Genomic DNA, 9,506 nt, shown 5'->3' on the forward strand with positions numbered 1-9,506 from the left:
ATGGAGGATTCCCTGTTGAAAGATCTAATGTCACTTCAAGCCATGCATTACAAGTGTCCTTCATGCTCATCTATGGCCCTTATATATCAATGGAAGATTTTTAATGAGACAGCTGGCTCAGGTCTCCTTTGCTTAAGGCTGTTTTGTGGCTGATGAAACCTCCTTTCTTGCTGTGTTGTGTAAAGGAAGCAGGAGTCCTACAATGCACTCTTGATGCTATGCTGTTGTTGGTTCCTGTCACTTCTGCCTCTTGGCCAGCACTCAGTGACCACTGCCAGACGCGGAAAAAAACCAAAAAACAACCACTTTACCGGAAGAGGAATTGCAACAGTTTGACCCAGCTTGCCCAACATTTGTGTAGATCACGTGCTTCAGCGGAGCTTCTTGGCATTTGTATCCAATAGCTGATTGATTCCAGCTATTGGATAAAAGTGCCAAAAAGCCCTGCTGAAGCATGTGATCTACACACATGGTGGGCTGGTCAGGTCAATCTGATGCAACACCTCTTTTGGAGTATGCATTTTGCTTGTTGGGGGGGGGGCAGTGCTGAGCTGTAAGTAAAGCACTAGGGTTTTTTTGGGGGGGGCGGGTCCTGTATCTGTAAGTAGCCAATATGTACTTAGTGAAGCTCTTCACTGGCCAGTAAAAGAAACTTGATTCCTCGTGGTCTTTGTTGTATTAGTTTTTGCCTGAGGATTTAGTCTTTGCACTAAATGTAACACAACTTCCTCAGTTCTCCATACAAAAAATTAACGAGAGAGAGTTTTTATGATGATTTAGATTACTGTTATTGCAGCAGATAATCACTCACTCAGAGAAATTGAACCATGCCTCATGGCAAACTGGCTAGAGGGTCATACCCAGAGAGTAGTAGTGGACGGGTCGGTATTGACCTGGAAGGACGTGGGCAGTGGGGTCCCGCAGGGCTCAGTTCTTGGACCAATACTCTTCAATGTCTTCATCAGCGACTTGGACGCAGGAGTGAAGTATATTCTGTCCAAGTTTGCGGATGATACAAAACTGCGGGGAGAATTGGACACACCGGAGGGCAGGGAACAACTACAGGCAGACCTAGACAGGTTGGACAAATGGGCAGAAAACAATAGCTTGTGATTTAACAAGGAGAAATGCAAAGTGCTGCACCTAGGGAGGAAAAATGTCCAGCACACCTACTGCCTAGGAAGTGACCTGCTTGGTAGCATGGAAACAGAAAGGGATCTTGGCATCCTAGTGGACTCCAAGATGAACATGAGTCGTCAGTGTGACGAAGTCATCAGAAAAGCTAATGGGACTTTATTGTGCATCAGCAGGTGCATGACAAACAGAGCCAAGGAGGTGATACTTCCCCTCTATCGGGTGCTGGTCAGACGGTAGTTGGAATACTGGGTGCAATTTTGGGCGCCGCACTTCAAGAGGGATGTGGATAACCTGGAGAGGGTCGAGAGAAGGGCCACTCGTATGGTTAAGCGCTTGCAGGCCAAGCCCTATGAGGAGAGACTGGGGCACCTGGACCTCTTCAGCCTCCACAAGAGAAGGTTGAGAGGCGACCTTGTGGCTGCCTATAAATTCATCATGGGGGCACAGAAGGGAATTGGTGAGGCTCTACTAACCAAGGCGCCCCTGGGGGTCACAAGAAATAATGGCCATAAGCTAGCAGAGAGCAGATTTAGATTGGACATTAGGAAGAACTTCTTTACAATTAGAGTGGCCAAGGTCTGGAACGGGCTCCCAAGGGAGGTGGTGCTCTCCCCTACCCTGGGGGTCTTCAAGAGGAGGTTAGATGGGCATCTGGCTGGGGTCATCTGAACCCAGCATTCTTTCCTGCCAATGCAGGGGGTCGGACTCGATGATCTTTTGAGGTCCCTTCCGACCCTAGCATCTATGAATCGTGGGAAATGAGTTATGTAAGTCACTCCCATAAACCGATTCCCACAGCCCCTCAAAAGACCTCTCAAACAGAAAGATAGATCAGATACATGGGAAATTTTGCTACTTCACTGCTTTCCTTTTCATTTATGTAACCATTTTATGTATACCTGAATGGATGGGAGAAATTATTCTATATAGGGTATACAAACTCTCAGAAGAGCTGTAAAGCAAATATTTTACAAGTTATTCAAATGGTTAAATATGGTGGCACAGCTTCCTACAAAAATGAGGCTCTTGGCTTTGCTTATCTACCTAAGTTTTTTTTGGTTATGCTGAAAAAAATTACCTTTGCCCCCTATATTCAACTCTTCAGAGGTTTGAAATTCAGTTGCCTTGTTCTTAAGGCATTGGAGGATAGATCTAAATGGAATGATACAGTTGAAAATTAATTTCTTTGGCTCTCATTCAATAAGCATGTTGTAAAACAGTAACCTACAAATTGTTGTCAGACATTTTGACTCTACTCTGTATGAATATACAGATATTTATTTGACTTCTGTGACCTGGGACAGCTCAGTTAAACTAGGTGTCTGATCCCCTCTCTAATCTGTGGCTAAGATTTGCCAGGCTCTCAAGGCTGTAGTGATAAATTAATGTTTAGCTATTTGAAAATGTAAAATGCTATAGTTCTTATAGCATAAGCCCAGTTTTAATAATTGTTTATCATTCTAAGGTTAAGTTAGTGTCAAACAGAAGGTCTTATTGAGAGAGTACAGCAATGGAATGCATTCTGCAGATGATTCTAATATTATAAAATTCTGAGTCTGTTGGTATGTCTGTCCATAACACTTTATTCGTGCTCTGATTGACTGATGGAAACAGCCAATCAGAGTGCTTCAAACGTGCAGGAGTGCTGCCATGATTTCAAAGCTGCTCCAAGGACCAGGGTGGGCTCCCCTACCCCACTCCCTACAAGCAACATTGAGGACTAGACAGGAGGTAGGGCTCGCCTGAGCGCTGGCCTCAGCTCCCCTATCCCGATCCCTGCAAGAGGCAGAACAGCAGCAGCATGGGGCATTAAGTGGCGGCACTGCATCCCAGCCACCTACCCCCCGCCCCCGTCATTCTTGATGGGCATTTGGCTAGTACTATCATATTTTCAAGTCTGTAGTTGAAAAATTCACATCAAAGAGCAAGCTTAAGTGCCTGTTCATTTTTTAACCTCGCAACAAACATGAGTCCAACTAAGCTCTTAGTCTCTGTCAGAACATAAGACCATAGTATGGTATTGTTTCCTTCAGCATGAATATCTGTCAACTAGAGACTGGAACACTTCCAGTTATAGGCACAGGCGTTTTTATAAGTTGGTAGAGAGGGGTATTTCACTACTGACCTGGGCTGTATTGAACTTGTTCTTCTTAAATATTAAAAGCTTATTAATTTTAGTCATAAGGGTCATCTAATTCTCCCTGTGTGTTTTTATGCTTCCAGATACTACCTCTCCACATTGTGGATGCAACAAACTACTTTGGTCGCATAGTAGATAAGAAAGAGGATCAATATGCAATTCTTGCTGTAGAAATGGACAAGCATTTTAAGAAAGCTGGTAATAAAGTATCAGTTGAAATGGCGAAGAAACTATCATTGTATGGATTACATGAAGAGAAGACTTTTCATCGGTAAAATACTGAAATTGTTTTTGAAAAGAATGATTTAAAAATAAAGACTGTTCCTGGATATTTTAAAGTATTTAGATTAAAGCAATTGTACATGCCTGGAAAAATAATGTGAGTTCAAAACAGAACGTTATCAAACCATTTTATTTACATTTTTTTTAATTTGCTACACGTGGAATATTTTGGGTAGCTCATATTTTGATCTCTTCTTATTTCATGTTCATAAAGGTTAAACAAATGATACAAGTAGAGTGCTGAATACAGTATTATTGTGGGTGCTTTGACAAATGGAAGTTACTGTCTATGTTTTGTCTCCCTAAAGGGTTCAAGTATTAGAGATCTTTCCAAAAGAAGAAAATGGCTTTTTCTATAATGTTTCTATCAAGTACATAGATGAAGGTAGAACTGGTCAGGTTCGAGGCCATCAGTTATTTTCCTTACCTGCAGAATTTCAGAGTTTGCCCCCTCAGGCAGTGGAATTCATTGTTTGTAGAGTAAAACCTATTGATAATGAAACTGAATGGAGCCCAAAGGTAAGTTTTCTTTTCTTCAGTATTTTTCCTTTTCGTAGATTAAGCTTAATAAATGTATTTTTTTCTTTCATGGAAAAAAATAAGTCCCTTTTTTTCCTTTATAAAAAATAGTTGGTTATAAGCTTTTATTAATAACAAGCAGTGAAATTTAACATTTTTTAATGGATAATCATAAAGATTTAATCTATTTGACCAGCTGTTTCTAAGAAATGAATTATTTTTGGTTGTCCTCAATATTAAAATTGATTCTGTGAAATAAACTAAGTGTAACTTCTGAATCATTTATCAGCTGGCATTTTAATTATCAAACGAACTTAGATATTCCTGTATGGTATTTTTTAATTGTTTCAGATAATTGTTTGCCCACTAGGCAAATTTAGGTTGTTTTTTTGGGGAACATACTCTAGAAAGAAACCTTCTCAGAAGTCGGTCCCTTTTTCTAAAGTCTTCCAAGGTAAGGGTAGATATAGCCTCTTCCAAAGCCAGTCATCACTGCTGCTTGAATCTGCCAAAAATAACTGCAGATAGAATCTCTGATACCCATGATGTGGTGCAGTGGCTCCCAAACTTGGATGAGGGTAGGGAGTGGTGGGGTAATGAAGCCTTGGTAAATGATCTATGAATCACACAATTCATGTGCGCCTTTATAGTGCTTTCTGTTAACATTTTTAAGGGTATCTGGTGTTCCGCAAAAAAAATTGAGGACCGACAGTGGTCCATTGTTTCTAAACGTGTACTTTATAACTTTTTTAGTGATGCACCAGATATCTAGGTCAAGCCCATTAATCTTGCAGTAATATTATTATTTAATCTACAGTTTTTCAATGTATGCCTTTGTTAGTTTTTCTGGCATTTACTCCAAAACTGTTTGCATTACTTGATAAATACCCTGATTTCATTGTTAATTATAATTCAGTAGTCTTCCAAATGTGTAATAGTTGCAGAGTCTATTTTCAGTTTGGTATGTATTTTGTATACTGTAAGTATTGTTTTTATTAGATTACTAGATATATTCATCAGAAAATTAAAGGAAAATTGCATGAAGCAAGAGTGGTGCTTACCTTGGGAAATACAGTTTGGGTTGATCCAATGGTAAGTATTAAATTGTAGCATATTTATATTTAAACTTAGTGTTTCACAAATAAATGTTTCCTTCCATCCTTTTAGTTCTCTATTTATACATGTGTGCGTGCTTGCATGTGCGTCCAAACGCAAGCATGTTTATGTATAGATAAAATCCATGGTGTGTAAATCTTGATTTGGCCTAACTATGAACCACTAGCAAAATTACAAGTGAAATCATTCAAATTATATGCCTGTACATAATCTTATTTTCTGTAATTGTCATGAAATGAATAGGAAAAATATTTAGAAATATTTGAAAAACTTTCAAAAACATTTTACCCATTTCCTTTTAAAACTAAGTATCTTAAAAGAGTTGGAGTATTGTAGCCCTGATGATCCAGGAACATACGAGAAGCAAGGATTTTTTTTATTTTACCAATTGTATAGTTGGAAAAGCTGTTAGACCAGTTTTTGGGCATTAAGTGCCCTTCTTCAGGCCTAAGGAAGGGACAGATGGAGGCTAAGCTGCATACCATGTTTTAGGGCACGGATAAATGTATCCTTGGAGTTGCTTCAAAAGGGGAGCTTCAAAACTAAGTAGGATAGCGCTACAGTGCTACTAACTAGGGGTGCACCAATGGAGATTTTAGGGGCCGATACCGATAGCTGATATTTAAGGAGGCATATCGACTGATAACGATCCAATACAGCTGCCATCAAATGTTAAGTCTGGTGAGGTGGAAGGGGGGTCGGGGGGGGGAAGTGCGGGATGGCCCAGGAGGGGGCAGTGTGGGATGGAGGTGCAGCTCATGGGGTGGGGGCAGCTCCCACTGCTGGTTGCATCCCGGGAGGGTGGGGGAGCTTGTGCCCCCGGATCTGTGCAGGGCGGGCTTCAGCTGCAGGGTGGAGCTGGCACTGCCATTTTTCTTGCTGGGAGCTGGGCTCGGAATAGGCTCTGGTGGTGCTAGGAGGATGCTGCAGTCACCTCATGTTTCGCCGCAGCTCTGTTTCCAGCCCTCTGCCGCCACCCAGCACAGCCCTAGCTTTTCCTGGCGCTTGGGCAGAGGCAGGGCCTTCAGCCAGGGCTGCGCTGGGTGGTGGTGTGGGGCTGGGAGTGAAGATGCGGTGAAATTTGGGGTGGCTGCAGCCTCCTCCCAGCGCCGCTGAAGCCCGCTCCAAGCCCAGCCCCTGCCGAGAAGAGCCCCATGCAGCCAGCTCTGGCTCCACCCTGCAGCTGTAGTGCACCCCACACTGCAGATCCAGGGGCACAACCCCCTGCCCTCCTGGGGTGCAAGCAGTGGCGAGAGCTGCCACCAGCCCACAAGCTGCGCCTCTGTCCTTCACCACAGGGGGCGGTGATCTCTTTCTCTCTCTCCTTCCCTCCCCTTCCCACGTACCAACTAAAGGAAGCCCCTTCCCTCTCCACACTGCCGGCTCTGCTCCATGCTGTGCTGCACTCAGCATGGGCATTATCAGCCAAATGATCAGCCTTATCAGGCCGATTTATAAAGAAAATTGTCTATGTTGGATATCGGTACTGATCCGATGTCGAACCAATGTATTGGTGTACTTCTACTAACAGCACCAGCCTGACCATGACAGCATTAATACCTTGGTGCATAAAACCTGCTATATAACCACCATGACCACTTCCACAAATACCCTGCCTGTGATCACAGAAACAGTCTAGCTACTTACTTTTCTGAATCTGTGCTCTGTATCACTCATTTCTCATCAGTTGGTAGATCTATTCAATAGACCTCGTAGGGAGGTGATTAAAGTTATACTTATTTAATAGAGTGGAATTCACAGTAAAATCCACCTATTTTGCTATGTGAAAAATTCACAAACTGGTCCACTTTGGTAGAAATACAAATACAGGCTTTACTTTAGATCTAGTTGCCAATGACAGCATCCATATCTCTTTTAGTCAAAGAGATATTTTGAATTGTAGTCTCTTTGAAGTCAAAGTGAGTGACTTCATAGTTAATATGCAGTGTTTCCTTTTGCTTATAAAAATTCCCTCCTCTTTGGAAAAGTAATGCAATTTCGTTGGTAGTGTATGCTTCTTCATACAGAAGGAATTTTTCTTCCACTTTTTCTTTCGTGCTTTCTCCTTGTCTGCTCATCTTAACTATACAAGTCTTTGGGTACACTCTTGCAAGAATTTTCTGGTTGCTCGATTCCTTGAATTACAGGATTCCCTGCTTAATCTCTTAAATTGGAAGTGTATTCCTAAATGTTCTTGCATTTGCTTACTGTTGCAGTTAGAGTTGTGGTTTGTGCAAACTATTAAAGAGGACCTTGTGGGGGGGTATACCACTCCTTTTGGAAGTGAAGCTTTTAGGAAATGAGGCAGAAGCTCACCTCTCCTTGAGGGCCCCTTCCTGGGAAAGTTACAGTACCTTTGTGAACTGGCTCAGGCACATTAAGATCACAAACTCTTTTGGAAGAATGGAGCTTCAGTCTTTTTGTTGGTCAAGTTTGTATGTTGTTGTATCCTACTTTACATGTGGTTTATTTTGACTGCAAAATTCCCTAATTCCTAATCTGATTATTTTAAGTGTTCACCCTTTTTTGTGATGCTTGCACGTGGTTGGCATAGGAAAGTGAGAAGCTATTTCTCCAGTTGCCTGGAATACTGAGGAAATCAGGATGTTGTAGTTGTGTTATAATTTCTTGGGCTCCTCATCTGTGTTGCTATAGTTGGTCAAGCATAAAAATGAGTGCCACTCTATTTGCTATTCACTTCTTGAATGTGCTTCTCAAGGTGCTATGTTCTGCAGCCAGTTTGATTTCAGGCTGACTTCTTTGCAAGTTGAAAGAAGCTTTTTCTTAAGAAAGGTTTCTTTTCTTTCCCTTTTCTTTCCTGGTATACAGAGCACTAGTAAGATTTTTGCCCTTTGCACGTAATCTGATCTGGAAGATTGCTTTGGCCTGTGGGACGCCTTTTTTGCTTTATAACATCTTATGATATCTTTCTGTTGCTGGTCAAAGGGCAAATGATTCTTCAGTAGGACTTTCCATCTATTAATTCTAAACTTAATTTTAAGCTTTAGGGAACACATTTTTTTAAGATGGCTTTTGTTTTTTGTGTTTGTGGCTTTTGTTTTGTTTTGGTGTTTTTGCTGCAGTAACCCTGTATGGGTGAATTGCAATGTCATCTGTCTTAATCTTTTCTCTCCAGAAAAGTAGTTTATTCGAATCCCCATGATTGACTTTCAGAGGTGAATACTAAATTTCACCAAGCAAACCCATTGTTTTCTTGTCTGTGCCCTGCTTTATTGCCCTGCTGTGCCCTGCTTTATTCTTGTCTGTGTCCTGCTTTATTTATTTATTTATTTATTTATTTATTTGCTCTGAAGAATTTAGGAAGTCCAACTAGCTGTACTTCTTTTGAAGGTTACTATAAAGGCCAAGACTACAGCTAAAGTCAGTAATTGGTTAGATGGTTCTCTGCCTGCACTCTGAGTATGTGATAAGCAGGGATCCTAGTTTTCTCTGTTTTAAAAATTCAGAATTCTCAGAGCAAAATGCGTGTTTTCCTGCAATTAAAATGAAATACCACTATATATTTAAGTATCCCTTGAACACAGTGTCTTACAGTTATGTTTACAGTTTTAAAGAAATTTGGAAGCCTACCAGTGCCTCAGTCATTATAATAAAATAAATTCTAAATACCTATATATTTTGGAGGGGTTTTTTTGTTTTTTTTATCATAGAAAATCAGAACTCCACCTGCCCCTTCACTCACCAGGATGCAGGTCCAGCTGCAGCTGTCCCCCCTGCTGCTTTTATGATGCCGAGCAGCCCTGATATACCATTGCCCTTCACTTGCAGTCAGCACCCCCGCAGCCCTGCTGGTGCCCCTCATTCCTGATCAGCAGTCCCCCTTTCCTTTCCAGTGCACCCCACTGTCTCCCTTCCCCATACTGGTGCCCCTCACTCATAACCCACTGCCCCCAGACTCCAGCACCCCCAGTGTGCAGGGAAGGGGGACTATGTGGGGTAGGAGTGGAGGTGCTGGACCATAGGCCATAGACAATGGTCTGGTCCATTACTCCTTGCGTTGCTGGTGGTGCGATGTTAGTCTACAGTGACATGGCTGGCAGCGGTGGCAGCCGCAGTGAATTTTTTTACTACTCAATCCTCACACGCTGGGTCCTGCCTGGCCAGACTGCAGCCTTGTTCCCCCTCTGTGGGCACACAAATCTGGAAGGGGCACATGCCCCCTGATGCGTTGCCTATGGTGCTTGACACCTCCCCAGAAGTGCGTGCAGCAGTGGGGAGCCTCCCCTCGTCCCTCAGGAAAGCCACCTATGACTCCATCCTGCTCCCTGGCTGGGCCCTGCAGCTGGGCATT

General features: G+C 42.4%; 1 protein-coding gene across 1 annotated transcript in view; it reads left to right on the forward strand.

The window, feature by feature from the left end:
• The window catches only part of TDRD12 (tudor domain containing 12), an 83,739-nt gene that overhangs the window by 58,581 nt on the left and 15,652 nt on the right, over window positions 1–9,506 (forward strand). Inside the window, 3 exon segments of the mRNA XM_006016608.3 lie at window positions 3,361–3,548; window positions 3,868–4,078; window positions 5,078–5,170. Coding sequence (XP_006016670.1) covers window positions 3,361–3,548; window positions 3,868–4,078; window positions 5,078–5,170 — 492 coding nt within the window.

Source organism: Alligator sinensis, unplaced genomic scaffold (assembly GCF_000455745.1).
Source record: "Alligator sinensis unplaced genomic scaffold, ASM45574v1 scaffold170_1, whole genome shotgun sequence".
Lineage (NCBI taxonomy): Eukaryota > Metazoa > Chordata > Crocodylia > Alligatoridae > Alligator > Alligator sinensis.